We start from the raw sequence: 20,905 nt of genomic DNA, 5'->3' as shown, positions 1-20,905 counted from the left end.
TGCTGGACCTGGAGTCAGGAAAATTTCAAACTAGAGGTCTGTTAAATGGATTTGGACATTTTTTCCCCCTTGGGTTCAATTTTCCCTCTATGAAAAAGAAAAAAAGATTTTTACTAAATTATTTTAAAAGTCCCTTCCTGATATTTATATACAATTCTGTTCTGACATTTTTCCTAAATATCATTTAAAGTTTAACAATACACAAAAATCAGACTATGAAAAAGTAACTTGTGCAAAGGATAGACTTCTATGACATCTACCACCTTTTACGATTATGACTACTAGCCCATTATAAAAACACTTTTTCATCATTGCCTTATTTGATCCTGACAATCTTTTAATATGGCAATTAGGAGACAAGAAGATTGGTGATATTCCAAAAGAAAGGGAGAACTAAGAAGGGAAAATGATTTGGAGTGGTTGTTTGAAAATAAAGTCAACTAATTATCTTATACAATTTAAAGAGACTATGGTAGACTGAAAAGATGAGGTGAATCTAATAATGTTGGAATCTTTACAAAGTGTTAAGCCATTGGAGTTGATTTAATCTTAGAAAGAGTTATTTTGGGCCAGAACTTGAACTAGGTACTAAGCACAACTGATGAAAACAATGCTTGTGTTCACACCTTTAGAGAGTTCATAAGTATCTAAGTACTCAATGGAGTTTACATGTTTGGGAGATTTCAGAGAGCATGCTGGGAGATATCCCACAATCCCACTCTCAGAGAAGTAGCATAAATACAGTTCCAGTGAGAGACTCAAGGGAATTTCTCCGGAACATCAACGGGGCTCGGAGACAGAACACTCTGGAAGAAAAGCCTACAAGCCCTATCTTCCGAGGCAAGAGAGATCCATTGCATCTTCCAACTTGGTGCTGGCTGGAGGCTGAAGAAAGCAGAGGCAGAAGCCAAGGACAAAGCTGCAAGATCTCTTGAAGCCAGGCAGAGAGATAGGCCTCAACTAACCAGGCTAATTTGGAAGGAGAAATAAACGTTTGCATTTTTACCAGCTGGCTGCGATTTTGGAATAATTATTTATTTCAACTGAGACTAAGGCTGCCTCCAGGAAAACCTTCACATAATAAGATGAAATTCAGTCAAGATATAAATGAAATTTTACATTTCACCTTGTTTTCAATCATAAATGCTCACATTTATATTATGCTTTATCTTATGGTATTTATATGGTAGTTTTCCATTTCTGACCAAATTTCACTAATTATTGAATTTTTTTAAAGGTTTCATAAAGTTAATTTTGTTGTAAGTGACATATAAAAAATTTTTAAGTTTACCAACCTTTATTGTCAGCTGCTATAAATCCCAGAATGTTTTCATGGCGTAACATTACAGTTTGATAAATTTCTGCTTCACGGAACCATGAACGTTCTTCTCTTGAAGAAAATATTTTTACTGCCACTTCTTCTCCTCTCCATTTTCCTCTCCAGACTTCTCCAAATCGACCTTTCCCTATGCTTTCTTGCAATACAATAGTTCTTGCAATAGTTCTTTGAACAAGTAATGGTAATCCTTAAAAAAAAATTATTGTTATTAGATAAACCAGACTACATCATTTCTCATATCACACACACACACACACTCTCACTCTCACTCTCTCTCTCTCTCTCTCACTCTCACTCTCTCTCTAAAACATTGCAAACAAGATTATGAAGGTACAAATCCATATAAGAACATGGTCACTATCCTTACAAAGTGGCCCAATGGACCATGAAGTATTAGACCAATAAGACAACTAATAAGTAAAATAAGGACCTTCTAAACATTATAATGGTTTAAAATAAACAAGGCTTGAGAAAAACTAGCATCTGAGTACAACTTTGAAGGAGCTTATATTGAGAAAGGTATAAAGAAACAGAGAAGGAATAACAGGCAGAAAGATATATAGGCAAAGTCACAAAAATAATCAAAGAAAGTGATAATGATGTAAACCAACCTTAGAAGAGAAAGGGAGACAGTCACACCAATGTCTTTAGTCTTAGTCACACCAAATGACTTTAAATGTCCAGCTGGGAAATTTGAACTCAGAATAAGTCAGAAGTATTAAGCATTTACTACTAAGAGCACTAAAGACACTGTTGGAAGCATTGAGGAAAGAAAGAGAAATAATCCCTGCCCTCAAAGAGCCTTTAGTCTAACGGGAGCTGGGACTTGGGAGAGACATGTAAACAATTATGTGCAAATAAAGATATATACAAGTAATTTCAGAGGGAAAGCACTACCATTCAGAGGGTTCAGGAAAAGATTTCTTGCAAAAGATGGAATTTTAGCAGAGATCTGAAGGAAACTAGACAAGCCAGGAAGTATAGCATTCTAGGCAGAGAAAAAAAAAGCAAATATATATTATTATAGATTAAAGTAGAAAGTCATAAGATGTAATTAGAGTGGAAAGGTAAGAAAGAAGGTGTTCATTATAAAGGGCTTTAAAAGCCAAATAATGATTTACTCTAGATGGTTGTTGTTTAGTCATGTCTAATTCTTCATGACCCTGTAGGAGTTTTGTTGACAAAGATACTGAAGTGTCTTTCTCCAGTGAATTAAGGCAAATAGAAGTAAAGTGACTTGCCCAATGTCACATAGCTTTGAGTGTCTAAAGTTAAATTTGAATTCAGGTCTTCTTGGATTCCAGGCCTACTGAACCACTTGGTTCGTGGTATTTTAGCTACCACAAGGCATAAGGAGTATTCGGGGAAGGGAGAAGGGGGACAGGGAAGAAGGGGGAATTAACATCTCCAGGGTGAGAGCTTACTGAGCCCTTTTCAGAGCTGCTCATCCCAGCTTTGGCATTCACCTGCCATCCAATCCTCCCTATGGCTCCAAAAGGCACATGCAACTGCTGCAGTCAGGTACCATCTTGGCCAATAGGCTAAACCAAGCTGAGAGTAACTGACAAGGGTCAAACTCAATTGGTGAAGTAGGGGAATATGTACCCCAAACATGTGAAATCTTCCCCCTGGAAGAATCTAAAGATTATTATATAATTTCAAACTAGAGATCTGTTAAATGAATTTGGACGTACCATTTTTTCCCCTTGGGTTCAATTTCCCCTCTATTAAAAAGAAAAAAGATTTTTACTAAATTATTTTAAAAGTCCCTTCCTGATATTTATATACAATCCTGTTCTGACATTTTTCCTAAATATCATTTAAAGTTGAACAATATACAAAAATGAGACTGAAAAGTTGTGCAAAGGATAGACTTCTATGACATCTACCAACTTTTATGATTATGACTAATGACTCATTATAAAAGCACTTTTTCATCATTGCCTTATTTGATCCTGACAATCTTATATAATAATAAAAGTGGCCAAAGCACATGCTGGGGAGCACTTAGAGCTTGGTCAGACATCAAAGATGCCCAAGTGATCTTTGTGTTTGATTTGCAGTCATCCTGACTGGACTCTGATGACTGAAGTGCAACTCTGTCTCAAATTCAATTCACACAAAAATCGAAATATCACTCATGATGTCACTGGTTCTCTTCAAAAACACAAGATGAACAACAATGATTTTACAATTGATTCAATGACTTATTGGATCCTGGAGGTTAACTGGGAACCAATGAAGTTTACTTATTGGGAGAGGATGATAGTCAGGCCTGTACTTTATAAAAATTACTTTGTAGCTGGGGAGGATGATCTAGAATGGGAGAGATATGAAGCAACCAGGATGCTATAATCCAGACATGTGGTGGCAGTGTCAGGAGAATAAGAAGAGGTACAAATAGGTTATTGCCAACAAATTATATCTGTGGGGAGAGAGTGAGGAGTTGGGGATGATAGCTATGTTGCAAGTCATGGTCATCAAGAAGCTAGTGAAATTCTTCAGAGTAATAAGAAAGTTAGGTAGAGAGAAGGGTTTGAGGGAAAGATATTTAGATCAGTTTTGTCCATGTTGAGTTTAAGAGGCTTAGATAGAAACAAATAAAAAGTTGAACATGTGAAACTAAAGAGAGGTTTAGGCTAGGAAAAAAAATACCCTGAAAATCATCTACCAAAAGATACAGAATTTTGAGAGTTGATTAAACCATTAAATATGTAATTATGTGTGTATATAATGCACATATGAGGGGGAGGATAGTGAGCACATAGATGACACAAAGAATAGGACATGAGTGAAATAACTGAACAATAACACAACAAGAGCCCTTTGACAAAACCTTGAGAGAGACACATGATTAATGGTGATAGTCTTTGTTGGATCTTTATTCAGACCAAGAATGTAAAGAGAGAAAAAAATAGCATCAGGAGGAAAGAGGGTGAATGGCAGTGCCAAAAGCTACAGAGAAGTCAAGAAATATGTAGACTGAGAAAGGTCATTAGTTTTGGTAAGAGATAGATCACTGATACCTTAAGAAAACACAATTTTGGTTTCATTATCAGAAGACATAATGAAAAAAAAAATTCAAGCATGAGGAAAAAAGGCATTGATTATAGATATCTTTCTCAAGAGTTTAGCCACAAAAGAGGAGAAGAGATGTGAGCTGATGAAAAATGAAAGGTCAAGTGTGGATTTTTTTTTAAAGGTGGGGAAATATGAACTTGTAAAGAGAGAAAAAAGAAACCAGCAATCAAGCTTTTATTAGGCATTTACTATGTTCCAGGCACTGTAAATGCTAGATACAAAGTAGAACCCAAAAGAAAAACAGTTCTTGCCTTTAAAGAACTTACATTTTAATGGTAAAAGACAATATACAAAAAGAAAGTTGAAAAGTAAAGATTTTAGGAGGCAGTTGTGAAGTCTAGAATAGTCTGGAAGGAAATACAAGCCAGCATAGGTCCCTCCAAAAATTGAGGGAAGATGAGAAAGATTCAAGATTACTTAAAAGAGTGGGGATGACAGGGGACAAGTTGCTTAAGAAGTCGGGATGAAATGGGATCATATGTGCATATTGGAGTTTATCTGGGCAAGGAGAAGAGCTACTACTTCAAGGTAGACAGAGGTTGAAGAGAAGAGGAGGGGACACAAGGAAGGTCTTAGAAAATGGTTTCAGTTTTTCCCACTAAAAAAGGTTCTTAACTGAGAATTGAAGGGAGAGGGAACCATGAGAAATCTGCGGAAAGGTCTAGAAAAACCATTTTCATGAATGGAATAGTAAGTTAATAAGTGAAATATAAAAGGATTTCCTTGCCACAATGAGGGGCCAGTTGAGACTATGGCACAAGTCTGTGGTTTTGTGACAGGATAAAAAATTAATTCATGTGACATATGGAAAGTAGAGATTGAAAAAACAGACCATTAAGAGAGTTATATAAAAGTTGAGTCACACTGAGAAGATCTTCATTTCAGAATATCCTAAAATTTAAATAAGTTTTAGTTTAAATTTTAAAAGCTTAAAAAAAATCTAGTGTATATCCTGAAGAGAAATTAGTGTGCATCTAACTTTACCCTACATTAAAAAATAGCAAATTGCTTGCTTGTATTAATGAAACAAGTTTAAACTATACTAGCCTCAGGTTAAAAACATGTTTGACCTTAAAATTTTAAATATTCACTAGATTATAATACTATATTTGCAGCTATTTTATTTACTTACTATCCTATAAGAACTTGCACTCACAGTACAATGACAAAAACAAATATACAACATTATATTAAAACCCCATCATTAACTGCAGTCAATTCTTTTATAAAAATCAAAGCATATCATAATTTATCTCATGTTTGTTTGGATATCTATCCAAATTTTCTTGAAGTAAAGCACAGAGTAGCATAGTCAAAGATAAACAAAAAAAAATCATATAAAATGAATTAAGAGCACATGCTTATAGAACATACACTTGCTTGTTTGTCTACCAGAGAAATTAAAGGTGGCAATAAAATTCATTTTTAGGTATGTCACATCTGTTCCATCACTAGTGAAATCTAGATAATCACACAAAAGTTAAGAATAATGAACTTAATATATACTGTTTCTATTTTTCTACTTAGTTTTTTTCATATTCTGAAAAAGCTCATGTAAATTCCATTATACCAATAAATTTTGAGTAGCTTTACAGAGGGAACACAACAGAAACAATAAATGAACTGAATGAGATTATAAGTTTATACTTACACATAATATAATGATATTATACTTCCAATTCTTCAAAAATTAAAATATTGCATTTTAAAATTTCATCAGAATTCAAATGTGTACTTGTCTGATAACAACACATAAAAGAAGGTAACGAGACAGCCTACTGTCCTCTCTGCTGCTAGTGAATACTATATTTACACTTTTTTTACTGAGGCAATTGGGATTAAGTGACTTGCCCAGGGTCACACAACTGGGAAGTGTTGAGTGTGTTGAGGGCAGATTTGAACTCAGGTTGTCCTAACTTTAGGGCTGGTGCTCTTATTCAATGTGCCACCTACCTGCTCCTGAATACTATATTTATTGTAAAAGTAGAGCCTCTCAAAGAGTTTTTAATCAGGCCCTTCTTCAACCTATTAATTAATAAACATTTATTAGGAGCCTATTATGTGGTAAGCATTGTGCTAAGCATTACAATGCTTAGTTATAAACAAATATAGACATTCACATTATGAGTGCATTTTTTTTTACAAACTTTAAAAAGCCCATTTTTAATAAACCTTAACTAATAACTCTTAGCTCCATACAATACAGTTTTTAAGACTTTCATAAGCCATTTGAGGTGAACAGCTCTCAGAAAACAGTTCTTCTAATTTAGACAAAAATTTTAACAGGCATTTAGTACATGTAAATTTTGACAAAGAAAAATGACCTTAAATTCTAAACCTTTAAAAAAAATTGAGCAAACACCCAAAGAAAGAATACTGGGACATGAATGTAAACTGTTTGCATTTTTGTTTTTCTTCCAGGGTTATTTTTTACCTTCTGAATCCAATTCTACCTGTGCAACAAGAAAACTGTTTGGTTCTGCACACATATATTGTTATCTAGGATATACTGTGACATATTTAACATATATAGGACTGCTTGCCATCTAGGGGAGGGGGTGGAGGGAGAGAGGGGAAAAATCGGAACAGAAGTGAGTGCAATGGATAATATTGTAAAAAATTACCCTGGCTTGGGTTTTGTCAATAAAAAGTTATTATAATAAATAAAAAAAAACTGAGCAAAACATAGAAAAGAACTGAGAAATAATAAAATATTTTATGCCCATTTTCTCCCAAACACGACATCCAAGACCTTTTTACTCTTTTTTACTTTTTTTTGCAGTGAGAAGGAAAAGAGAAAAGGAAAGAAGGGAGAAACAGAAGAGTGAAGTTTTAATTTCATAAAAGCATTATACATTCTAGTAAATGTAAACACACAACTATACTCCATTATTCAAACTTTTAAGGGTAGTTTTCTAATTCAATTCAATAAATCTGTTGGTACATCAAGTCCTAAATAATATAACAGAGTATGGGTACACTACTAGCACATAAATCGTACAAAGCAAGGTTTAGGCAACATATTATATCATTAATGAAATAAAGGCCAACTTCTTTATCTCTACTAATATAACTTACAATTCTCTCAATAAAATCATTCTCTTAAATCTAACTATGTTATGAAAATAACCCTATGTTATTGTAAGGCTATGTAGAACAGTTGAACATAAGCTCTTGCAAAGCCTATCAAGATGAAATGACTTAGTGGTCTTTCAGTACTGATAGTTGAGGACCAATCTAATGAAGATCAGAGAAAATCATCTTCAAAGATTTGTTTGCCAGAAAATGAATTCCAATTGGCTACAATTCTTGAGATTACCTAGGAGACTACAATAGTGGAAAAAGTACCTAGATCAATAAAATTACAACCTCTAGAAAATGACTAATATGACATTTATCACACTGGATTTTATGCATCAAAAAACTTAAGTTATTTTATCATATTAGAGGTACATGCTTTTTCCCCAGGGGATAACACCTCAAATCTTAATTGTTTTCATTGTTTTGATTCATTTTACATCCTTTACAAAAAAATTATTTATGAATTTAATTTTATATTTGAGTAGCTTCTTACAGATTTTTTTAAATACTTTAAAATGCTTTCTCATTTGTCTATAAAAATTTTTTTAAAAAGGTATTATTTATTAAATTTGAAAGGTAAGGAACATAAAATCCAGAAAGCCTAAATGCCTTACTTAAGGTAATATGAATTAGTATAAGAAACAGGAAGAAAACACAGGTTTCTGATTCCTGGCTGAGTGTTACTTTTACCACACAATGAATGAGTTAAATTTAATAGCCGCCTAATGCACCTTTCAGATCTAAAATATTACTATTATCCCATAATAAGCTGCATCATTTTGGGGCGGGGGGGGACCCAACCTATAAGATAATGATAGGGAATCAGAAATGAATGCTATAACAATTTAATGCACCTATGAGGATCAAATCTGACAGAGTTCTTCATTAGCTCCATATCTTAAAAAAAAATTGTTCTAAAAGGTTTGGGTGACAGATACAATAATTAAGAATATCTTAAACTAAAAATTACTTCAATCTCCTAATCAATGCATTACCTGACCCAGATCCTGATGTTGTCATGTCATAAATTAGGTCCTTTAATGTTGTACCCTCTGAAATAAAAGGGCGATCTAATGAGGGATCTTCTTCATTTGGAACACGATGATGTATGACAGTACGATTGTGGCAAATGTAGATCATTAACATCAATGAGATACAGACAAGGCAAACAGGTCCAGCAATAACAGCTGCCAATTCCACAGGACCAAGATTAGATGGTTTCATAGGGGTACCTAAAAGAGAGGGTAAAGAAACTGTCCCCAATAAATTGGTTTCAAATAAGTTCAATGTTATATGTTTATCTGCCATGAGTACATTTTTCATGTAACAAACATTTCTGGGTCAAATTACATTGCTCTATCATGCTTCTGTAACCATAAATATTTTAGGGTAGAGTTGGCCTAACCTCAGATTTATTTGTATGGCTATGGATAAGTCACTGGGATCAAAGAGACAAACATGAAAAAGACAGTGGAAAAACCATGTTGTTTGTGCTACATGACAACAATTCTACTTATTTCTTTATTACTAAATAATGGAAAGAGAGTCCTAAAAAGGAGGAATAAGTTAATCATGCTGTTCAATTATATATATTCATTCAGAGTCAGACTCTGGGCAGAGTTCCAGAAATTCCTTATTTGTGCTTTCTTTGATTTACAGTATTGGAAAAGTTGCTACCTAACTATAGTCACATGGAAGTATTTATGCTTATTTCCTTGATCAAGTTTCTTGGCAAAATTCTTCTTCTGTGGTGTAATACAAGGACATAATAAGTTTTATCAAATTCACACAATATTATGAAATAATGGAAAAAATGGAATATTAGATCTTTGACATGTTCATTCTACAGACAAGGAAACTTAACCCATCAGTCACAGGTTTCATTTCCCTAAGTCAATAATACTTGTGAAGAAGAGATATTATATCAGCCTCCAATAAATAAGAAATTTTGTTCTTAATCATCCTTCTTATATAGTAGGCTTTAAGGAATCATATACAACAATGATCCCTAATTCTTTTTAGTTCTTTTACAAGGCGAGACATGAAAATATAGATTCCACTTAAGGCCCTCAGGACAGTCATCTCATCATCTCACCTGGCTTCTGATACAGTAAATCCTAATCAGTATAATCCATATAAACAAGATCTTGGGGGAAAGGGGAAGTTCTTGGGAGAGGCTTAATGATGTTTTAAGATATAAGCGTATCCTTAGACTAAAAAGTCTGAGAACTGTTGATTTAGAAGTTCTCTTCCTATATTTAAACTGACTGTAAACAATTAAGAACCCCCCCTCCAAACTTACCTGTTGGGAATTCTATTTTATTGCAGTGGTCTTTGGAACAACAGAAAGGTGACATCAAAAACCCATCTCTTAAAGAAGGAGCACATACAAATGGCCTATCTCGGGGAATTAAATCAACTTCTGGTATACACATGCTATTGTATATAACTTTGTCTGCATTCTGTGTTACAGCAACAAAGCAAATTCCATCTGTCACACATGTGTAGTTTTCTTTAATGCAGAGGTGGCAGTAACACTGCAAACCTAGAAAAAAAATGCAAAAATGTTAGAAATAAAAACTTTGAAGTAAAGAAAAACTTTTAAGTGGCTCTATATTTATTTACACAATACTTAAAATTGTGTTAGCAATTATGCTACCTATATTAAAATGACCAATCAAACTTATTAGACACAACATGCTTGGGATCTGCAATAACAGATAATTACTTTTGGCTAGCCAGAGACATTTGCCTACATTTTTTAAAATTAATTTTTATGTATAACTTGAAATCATGTACGGAGAAAGTAGCTACATATACTATTATTAAGATAATTTTTAAAAAGGTGAAATGGGTACTTCACTCTCCACTGCCCTTTTGCCTATCATCATTTAATTAACAAAAGCATAGAAGATATATGTCCCCCATTTATATTGAACCTATAATATTCTAAATGCTTTATAAATATCTCATTTGATACTCCTAACATCCTTGTGAGGTAGATACTATTATTATTCCCATCTTATAAATGAGGAAATTGAAGCAAACAGATGAAACAACCTGGCAAGTAAATGTCTGAGGCAGGATTTGAATTCAGATCTAACTCTAAATCCAGAGTTCTTTCCCACTATACCAACTAATTGCCTCAAATACAGAGAACCAAAACAACCTTCTTGACACTGAAGTATCACTTCAGTGATACTTAAAAGCAAACAAAAAGATAAGGAAGAAAAAGCAAAAAGAAAGAACTAGAATCCTAAGGACATATTCTGAGGTGCTATAAACCAGGGTTTTAAAAACTTTTTCTACTTGTGACCCTTTTTGCCTTAGAAAATTTTACATGACCCCAGAATATATAGGTATATAAAATAGGTATACAAATCAAACACTAATTGATAATCATAATTTTGTGATCCCCATATTCAGTTATGGAAAGTGATAAGTTGAACTCAAAATGCTAAAAAAGACACAGATTTCTACACATGGCCATTGTGTATCCATTTAGCTCAATAATGCATACTTATTGCAAAGGTATCTACCCACTCCTAATCTCATGTTTTTGGTTTAGTGTTTTATTGATTTTTTTTTAAATGAGGACCCAAGGGGAGACAAGCAGGAAAAAACAAGCAGAAGAACCAAGCAATTTTATCTTCTATTCTTTTTTCAGCTGCAGCTTATTTACCTCAAGCCAAGTCCTAGCCCTTCTTTGACCTTCCATTTTCTCCCAATAAAGCTCCAGAAAAAACCTTTGTTGTCTTTATTTCAATAACAAACAACAAATTCCCTCATTAACCTCAATTAATTCTTAGATTCAGTTTGTCAGATGCAGTTTTTAAAGAATTCTATTTTTTTTTTCTCACTGGAACAGTTTCCCTCGCCTCTTCAGAATTTCATTTTTCCCAATCTCCCACATTTTGGGGGTGACTTCCCCTCAGCAATGTGTTTCGGGGGCTCAACTATTTCTCCCTCAAACCTTTTGAAATCTGCTTTCTTAAAAACCTATGCCCATGTTTTCTCTGTTTCTGTATCACCAAGTATGTAAATAGCCACTTCCTTATAGAGTTCTCACTATATCTACCCTGGCAACCAGTTCCTCCCCTTTAGTGAGATCAAGAATAGAATTTTCTCTTCTTGGTTCCTTTGAAGGATGAATTTATTAATAAGGCAAATTACTGAACTTATTTTTACAATTTAAACAAACAAGAAACATTTATTTGTTAAGAATATACAATGGGCTGTGCTATGCTCTGGAGGTAAAAATGTAATACTGTTCTTGTACAGAAGAAGCCTTAAAAGCACAGATAGCAAGATAACAACAGGTAAGAATAGAAGGAAGGGAAGAGAGCAAAAGGAAAAAAAAGGTCTCAAAAGGTTTTAAAAATAAACATGTAAGTGTTAAATACTTCAAAACTTAAGGTGAATTTTGCCAGAAGTATGGCTATTAGGAGATACAAATCCTAATTTTGAACCTTAAGAGGAAATTTACAAGCAACTTTTACTTTCAGTTTTTACCCTCTCAGAAGTCTATCCTGTAACTAATGGGTTCATGAATCAAGAGTTAGGAAAAGAGAAATTAAAAGAAATCAGGAGCTAAACAAATTAGAAAAGAAAGGGGAAAAAAGCCAGAATATTTAAGGTTTGCAAAGCACTTTACATATACTATCTCATTTGATGCTTTAGTATCCTGGAGGATTAATCTTAGTGATCAAGAGACTGTGTTTTATTGTTGGTTCTGATATCTATTTTTAGACTTTAACAAAATTTTAAAGCCTTTTCTCTTCTGTGTTTTTTGTTCTGTTTTGTTATTATTGTACTTTAGATTGTAATAAGAACAGAGTGATGACCAAATAAAGATTATCACAGAAGATAAAAAAAGTGGATAATTTTCATTACTTAAAACCAAAAGGTTTTACACAAAGTCAATGTAATGAAAATTAGAAAGCAAATACATATAATATGATTGCAAGTTTCTCTGATTAAAGTCTTATTTCTTATAGGGAAATGATTCAAATTTATAAGAACAAAGTCATTCCCTAAATGATAAATAGCCGATGGACATATAAACACGATTTCAAAGTTAGAAATACAAGCTATAAATAGGTACATAGAAGAAAAAAATTCTCTTTGTTTTGAAGGCCTGCTCTCCCATTTTACCCCATGGCCCCAAAAAATGAGCCTGTGGTTTTGTTTTGGTTTGTTGTTTCATTCATCCTTTTCAATTTTAGATGCAAGTGGTATAAACCTCACTAGACCTGGACTCAAGCCATGGTGACCTTGGAGCCAAAGATTACAGGCCAGATATCCACTTTATATATAAAATCAAACAGAGAAGTCCTGAGAAGCTAAGATGTCCAGGACTTAAATCCAAAGACTTTTTTTTTTTTTATGGGGAGCTCTGAATGTGGAACTTGGGACTGTGCAATGGAGGAACTGAGCTAAAAACTGGAAGCTAATTCCTTTTCTCCCTCCAGAGATGGAGGTAATATAAGAGGGAAGGGGAGAGAGTATGCTCTGAGATGTTAGTGAAATGTTTGCATATTTAATATTAACATATCTTTGAAACAAATATTTCTTTGTAAAAGAAAAAGTTCTCAATCATTAACAATTAAAGAAATGCAAATTACAACTTTGAGGCTCTCACAACCAACCGCTTGACTGAAAAAATCATGGGGGGAGGAGAAGGAAATCACAAATGATAGAGGAATTATGGGAAAACTGGTACCATACTTTAATGCACTGTTGATGGAGCTATGAACTGGTCTAGTGATCCTGGGATGCAATTTGGAACTATGTCTAAAAAACTATTAAACCATACAGACTATTTAACCTAGTAATGCTACTACTAGGTCTATATCCCAGAATGATCAAAGAAAGAAAAAAAAGACTCATGTACAAAAATATTCATAGCAGCTCTTTTTGCAGTGGTAAAGATATGGAAATGGAGGAAGTACCCATCAATTAGGAAATGATAACTATTGGGCTATAAGAAATTATACAGATTTCAGATAAACTAAGAAGACTTGTATAAATTGATGCAGTGTGAAGTGGGCAAAAACAGTAAAACAATAAAACAATTTATAATGAACCATACTGTAATGACAAACTTTGAAAAACTTAAGAAGTCTGATCAATACAATAACCAACAATAATTCCAGGACTTATAATGAAACATGTTACACACCTCCTGACACAGTTAATAGATTCAATATATAGTAAGACTGTTTGCTTGGGGATTTAAAAAAATATAGCCAATGCAAGTAATTTGCTCCCTGGACTAAACATCTTTGTAAGAGTTTTAGTTTTCTTTATTTTTTTAATGATTTGTAGAGATGGCAGATTTTTGATTTGGGGGAAAAAGGAAAATAATTTTTAAAAAGGTCATAAAGAAAGTCCAATTCCATTCCTAAAGAGCTCCTTCTCTTGCTTACCACCAACTCCCCAAAATAACACACACACACACACACACACACACACACACACACATACAGAAGAGAGAAGATTTTAAAAAATTTGTCAAGATCTAAAGACAGATCTCAGAACCAACACCCAGTCTCTTGATCACCAAGATTAATCCTTCAGGAGATTATTAAAGCATCAAATGAGATAAAGTGCTTTGCAAACCTTAAAACATTCAACAACAACCAAAAATACAAATACTATGTTGTGATCCATATCCAGTCCCCATAGCCCTCTTTGTGCATGCAGATAGTTCTCTCCATCACAAATATAATTGAATTGCTCTGAATCACTTCATTGTTGAAAAGTGTCAAGTCTATCACAGTTGATCATTACTCTACAATACTATAAAATATTTTCAATTGGTGCCCAATCTCATATATAATTCAGAACAGAACTCGTTATCTTCTCTTCAATATCTATTACTCTTCCTAGTTTGTATATTTTGGTTGACGGCGCCACCATTATTCTAGTCACTCACGCTCACAAACTAGTACTCTTCCAATTCACTACCCTATAATCAATCAAGTTCTCCTTCCCTAACATCACTCATATGTTCATAGGAACTTCGACTGGTACAACCCCTTATCACCTCTGCTCTGACCTATTGCAATAGCCTAACTGGTTTTCTTGTTTCCAAAGTTTCCCTTTAATTCATTCTCTATAATTGCCAAACTGATGTATTCCTAAATCCAAATATGATCTTGTTATTCAAATAGTTTCTACTTTCTCCAAGAGAAAATGCAAACTCCTATCTACATTTGACATGTAATCTGGTTCCATCCTACCTCTCCACGATGATTTCATACTTTTGGTCCAGTTGTTTTTAATCACATCCATCTCTTATTGCATATGGAGTTTTCTTGGCAAAGATACTGGATTGGTTCACCATTTCCTTCTCTACCTCATTTTACAGATGAGGAAATGGAGGCAAACAGAACTGAGTGACTTGCTCAGAGTATACTTGCACATAGAAGGTATTTAATCAATATCTGCTTATTTTTTTTAAAATATGAAGGTTTGCATGTGGTTGACGCAATAATTTTTTCCATGGAAAGTGATTGCTATATTAAAAAACAAACAAATAAATAAATAAAAACAAAAGACTTTGTAATTCACAATCCTCTTTTAGAGCAAAGGAAAGGCAGGTGAAAGAAATGATATTTCCCCCTTAACCATTTCTAATGTTATCCTTAAGTGTCCTCTGAGCTAAGGGGTAAAATTTTGGCAACTAAAATTCTGATTGCTATCGACTTAGCACCGAAGACCTAAGACCTGGGTTGCTTTGGTTCCATCTTTAGCTGGCAATAAAACTAAGACAAGATCTTCATCAAAGAGGAAAGTGTCCTTATCCCTTTCTGGCTAGTCATACCCACTGGCAAATATGCTAGTTAGTCAAGAAGGCAAGCTATGGGAATCTTGAAATTATAAGAAAAGAAAAAAGATTTCAAAAGTAACTCCTTATTCCATCTTTTGTTGGGTCATTTCATTTATGTCCAACTCTTCAAGACCCCCATGTGGGGTTTTCTTGGCAAAAATACTAGAGTGGTTTGCCATTTCCTTCTCAGTTTATTTTACAAATGAGGAACTGAGGCAAAATTAAATGACTTGCCTAGAATCACACAGCTGGTGAGAGTATGAGACTGAATCTAAATTCAAGTCCCTTCTGCCTTCAGGACTGAAGCTCTTATGCACTTTTGACTTCTGGCTAGCACCCTACCTGCTATGACAACTAGCTGGCACTATTCCATCTAGTTATAAACCTTTCCCATTGTTGATTGTTAAAACAAACAAACAAACAAACAAAAAAAAAAACAACAACAACAAAAAAAACTTATTTCACAGACCTTAAGTCCCCTTTTCTCCCTCTGAAGGCAAATCATCACCTCATCTCTTTGTCCTTTAAGGGCTTAAGGAAAAGGAATGTGAATAAGTGACTCATTGGTAATCATTGCCTAAGTCTGCTTCCCAGAGTTATTGCTTCAGGTTGAAGCAACATTAGTAAAGATTCTAGCATCTGCCAAGCACTGGACAATCAGTAGCAGACCAGGCAAACTATCCCTTAGAAAACAGGGTAGGAATATAGTATGTGTACTATGGGTAAAGCTGACCCAAGGCAAAATTCTGAAGATGAAGACTCCCATCTCACCTATTATTAAAGTATTTATTATGTAACTCAATTATATATTACATAAATATTTGATTATAACACTAAGTTCTCTAAATATATGTTCACAGTTGGTTAGTTCATTAAAAAAATTTTTTTTTATTTAACCAGCATTAGTTATTCCTCCGAAGTATCTTTCCCAAGAAGAAGTTTGATAACTGAGAGACCTTATCTCTCTGGGTTAGTGAGAGTTTAGGCAGGTTGCTAGGCAACTTCTTACAAGAAGGAGAAAGTAGAAAATGGGAAATTCTGGCCCTCACAAACTAACATGTCTCTGGTCCAAAAGAGTATGATGAGGCATCAGGGAAAGGGCAGAACTAAGATCACCAAATGAATGGTTAAATAATAGTAAGGCTGTATCTGGAAAGAAAGGAGCCCAGGAATAATTTTATTCTTCTCCCCTCTCCCCCTTGAAGCAATTGGGGTTAAGTGACTGCCCAGGGTCACAAAGCCAAGAAGTGTTAAGTGTCTGAGGTTAGCTTTGAACTCATGTCCTCCAAACTTCAAGCCTGGTGCTCTATTCTGTACACCAACTAGCAGCCCCTAATTGTATTCTTTTTAAGTGATGCTTAGTAATGTGGATTTTGACTGCCCGGGGAACTTACTTTCCATTTATAACAAAAGTTTTATGGGATAATTGGATTTAGCTTTTGGCCCAGCTATATCTTCACTGAAAGAGAATCTTATCTAGAAGGATTAAAAGAAGTAGGGTTTTACTTGACAATTACTACCACCCCTGGGACTCTATTATTGTTCACTAGATAGGAATGATCCCAACAATTCCATGAGTAAACTAATAGTCCTACACACAAAGAGCTGAAGGTCAAAATTCTTGGAAAGGATGGACTTTAGATCTTTAAAAAATAAAAAAATAAAGTCTGTCCTATAATTCAAGATGGAAAAGGCTCTTCTCCTAGGATTACCTAGTGGAAAGAGGTCATACGAACTATGTATTAGCAGCACCTAGACACGCAGTGTGGAAAGTGACAATTTTACCATTGGTAAAGTGGAGGGTTACTTTTTTCCCATCCCACAAAAAAAAGGTTGAAACAACTGTGAAAAAGTTAAGCAAACTAGGTAAAATAACAAAACCCTTAAAGAAATGGAGAGGAACAAGGTCACAGACTCTGACAAGGTAAAAAATAAAAAAGTTTTTAAAGATTCCAGGCATCAGAGAATGCCCCCGTCCAGCACCCACTAACGAACCAACTGCCCAAGGTGGAGAGTAAAGACCTTTATGTCCTATGACTAGAAAACTTCTATATTCTCTCCTCTCTTATACTTGTTTTTATGGTGGTTTTTATGATTTTACTCCCTCTAACTTTATCAAATCCCATTCAGCTCTAGTAGCTGAAATGTGTACATAATATACATACATAATATAAAATATAGCTGGAAATAGGGGGTACTGGAATCATAGGTGGTAGCTAAATTGATATCATGGAGATGAAGATAAAAAATTGAAGAGTATATTCAAGTTCATAAAAAGAGAAATTCAGATGCAAATCTATTTTAATCAGATTACTACATGTTCCCAACTGAAGTTTGCCTAAATCTCTGAGCATACTACAACAATTAATTTTCCCCACCCAAGAGGGCCTCCACAGAAACCAAAGCTACTTGCTTCCTACATAAAGAATTTAATCTAACTCTACATGTTTTGAAGGTGTTGCTTATCATTTTCTAAGTCCGAACACCCTTGCCATCACATAACACTAAGAGCATTCAACCCCTACTCAAGAGTGCAGAGGGAAAAACAAGAACATTAATTCTAGTTATGATAAGGATATGTTCCATCATCAAACAGGAGAAAAATGAGAAGGAAGTAAGCATGTTTTAAGCATTTACTAAATGACAGTGTTCTAAGAGTTGTACAAATATTTCACTTGATCTTCACAACAATCCTGGGGAAGATAAGTGCTATTACGACCTACCTCCATGTTACAGTTGAGGACAAAGTTGAAGTAGACAAGAGTTAAGTGATTTGCCTCATGATGTTCCTGTCATCTCCTCCATAAGGTGGAGGTGGATTATATGATTTCTAAGGCACTTTTGAACTCGAAATCTATAGTCTATGATCCTGTGACCTCTAGGGTGAGTCCTGTTCCAAAACAGAGATACTATGTGGTATAGTGGATAGAATATTGGAATTAGAATCAAAGACCCTAGAGCTCAAATTCTGCTTCAGATACTTACAAGCTATAAGGTCTTAAACAACTTACTTGTCTTAGTTTCCTCAATTGTAAAGTATGGATATTAATAGCACCTAATTCATAAGGTTATTACTATGAGGACCTAATAAGATATTATCTGGAAAGCACTTATGCAGTGGCTGCCATATAGCAGGAATTATTAAATGCTAAACTCTTAATTCTACAGTTTTCTACTCCAGTGTATCTCCAGACCCCTCTTCTCCCACTTTGCCTTTTGGAATACCTGATCTATTATAATATACTTTCCTTTCTACCAGAGACTTTCATATTTTCTCCATATTCTTACATGGAAACCTGATTCCCTCCAGTACATGATATCACTGGCTCATGCCTCCAAAACACTGGGTCAGGATCCTCCTTGTTCCCCCAACTGCCATTTCCAAACTTTCTCCATCCTGACAGGATGGAGAAGGCAAGGTTTCCATCTTGTTTTAAATCTATCTCCAATAAGTAACACAAGGTGTTGAACATAAAAAGCAACTAATCAAATTTTTGCTGCTGCATTTCTTCTCAATTCAATTATTCCTATCATGCCATGAATTTGAGAGCCCCTCACCATCTTGACTATTATTAGCTGAATTTGCTTCAATCTGTCAGATTACTTGTGAAATATGATACACAGAACTGAACTTTTATCAATATAATCTGATCAGAGTAGACCTAGAAACTGGTACCTCCTTTGTTCTGTTCAGTGTGAAGTCAGAGTACATTAGGTTTTGTACACTGCAGAATCATGTTAAACTGGAAGCAAACTCAATCTGCTTAATATTTATTATGAATTGACTCACATAAAGAAAGCTATTAAGAAAAGCCTTCCTCATTCTCTTATGGTGTAACTTTGTGCTTATTTTAAAACCTAAACATATGGATAGTGTGAAATAGTGAAGAGAGCTGGCCTTGGAAGCAAAGACCTGAATTCAAGCCCTGTCTTTTCTGTATTACTGACTTTGTGACCCTGGACAAATTCTAATTCTCACTGCTCTAGGCCAAAGCTTCTTTAAACTATGGGTATATTATAATAATATAATTATTACTATTTATTCTTCCAGATATGGTTTACCAGCAAATTTGAAAGAAGGCACATGCTCTTATCTAACTTTGTGCAATGGACTAATAAATATACTTAACAGAAAAAAAAAAGCTGAGAATGGACTCAAGATTTTCCTCCAAATTGACAAGCAATCCATTAATCAATATTTTTAGCTAGTCATTCAAAAAACCTACATATATACCAAAATATATTACTAAAATGTAACCTATTCTTTGATATATGTATGTGTATATATATATATATATATATATACACACATATACATACATACATACACACATACATATATGCCTACCTATAGATGTAGACATAAAATAAATTACAAATCAAAACTAAATCATTTAATACTTCAAAATGCTTGCTTTGATAAAATGATTTATTTCAAAGCTCTAAAAATTATTTACAACAGAAACCTTTAATTAAAAAAACTAATTTTTTTTGTAGAATCATAACACTAGGCTTTCAATAAGAAAAAGTATTATCAAATAAGTCAATAGATAAATGTGTAGCAAAAAGACTCATTATTTCATTATAGGACTAAATCTAACCAATTACTTAAGACACATACACAGATGACTACAAGATCTTCTTTCTTTCAACTCTCCTCAGAAAGCTCATCTATTATTGTAACTTTTATATTGCCTCTCTTCTGATGTCTCCCAAATCTCTCTGGTTCTAACCTTGATAGAAGTTTTATATTTCAGGTTTTATGAATTTTTAAAGATATTATATTGTAAAAATGTAACAGAATGCCTGTACAAGGTGTCCTCGCATTATAAATAGAAACTATTATGTAATCAGTAAGGTTTACACCTAGGAAAATGGATAAAACTGTTAACCTAAAACAAGTGGAGCTCAAACAAACAGCATATGAGTCACAAAACCAGCTCCTGAGATATGGAGGCAAAAACAAAGAAACGACATTGAGCCAGCTGACAGAAAAAGGTAGCAGAATAAGGAAGCATTAGGATAGGATAAGACCATAATCACCAATTTCTGAACAGAAAGCATAGTTCTCTTTTCAAAGTAGACAAGAGAAGATTACTAAAAGGGAATCCAAAAGGAAGGAGGGATAATCTAGTGACAATCCTCTTCACTACATGGGCACACTGACAATGACTAAGTATTGGCTGCTAATAGTATCTTATTCAATGTTCTTCCATTCATTTTTTTCTGCTTCCCTTGGATTGTCTTCTCTTGTTTCCTTCAAAGTCCAACACAAAACCTATTTTTTGAAGAATGTGCAACTGTTATAATGAAAACATCCTTTCTTTTATTACAGCTGAAAATTAAAGCTGTTCACAATCTGGTTCCATCCATTTTCCCATACTGGTTATATATTGCTATCCTGGTTCCAAAAAGCAGATAATAAAACTTATAATCTTCTTTGGAGTAGAAAGATGGGAGACTATGGAAATCAAATATATACTTTTAGACCTGGTTTGCTTATCAGTCTATTTTGTTTAACTTTTTTCTTTGTTGTAAGAGAGGATTCATTAGGGGAGAAAGGATATAAG

The 20,905-nt window shown here is 34.0% G+C and overlaps 1 protein-coding gene across 2 annotated transcripts in view; it reads right to left on the bottom strand.

The window, feature by feature from the left end:
- TGFBR1 (transforming growth factor beta receptor 1) overlaps positions 1-20,905 on the bottom strand; it is a 50,716-nt gene that overhangs the window by 16,453 nt on the left and 13,358 nt on the right. Inside the window, exons 2-4 of one of the 2 annotated variants that reach the window (XM_031945531.1) lie at positions 9,804-10,046; positions 8,497-8,754; positions 1,296-1,526 (exon numbers count right to left, since the gene is read on the bottom strand). In XM_031945531.1, coding sequence (XP_031801391.1) covers positions 1,296-1,526; positions 8,497-8,754; positions 9,804-10,046 — 732 coding nt within the window. The remainder of the gene's footprint in view (positions 1-1,295; positions 1,527-8,496; positions 8,755-9,803; positions 10,047-20,905) is intronic. The other variant, XM_031945532.1, reaches the window with a different exon arrangement.

The sequence above is a fragment of the Sarcophilus harrisii genome, chromosome 1 (assembly GCF_902635505.1).
Source record: "Sarcophilus harrisii chromosome 1, mSarHar1.11, whole genome shotgun sequence".
Classification (NCBI taxonomy): domain Eukaryota; kingdom Metazoa; phylum Chordata; class Mammalia; order Dasyuromorphia; family Dasyuridae; genus Sarcophilus; species Sarcophilus harrisii.
The sequence above is the reverse complement of the archived record's forward strand: the minus strand, read 5'-3'. Positions and strand labels throughout refer to the sequence as shown.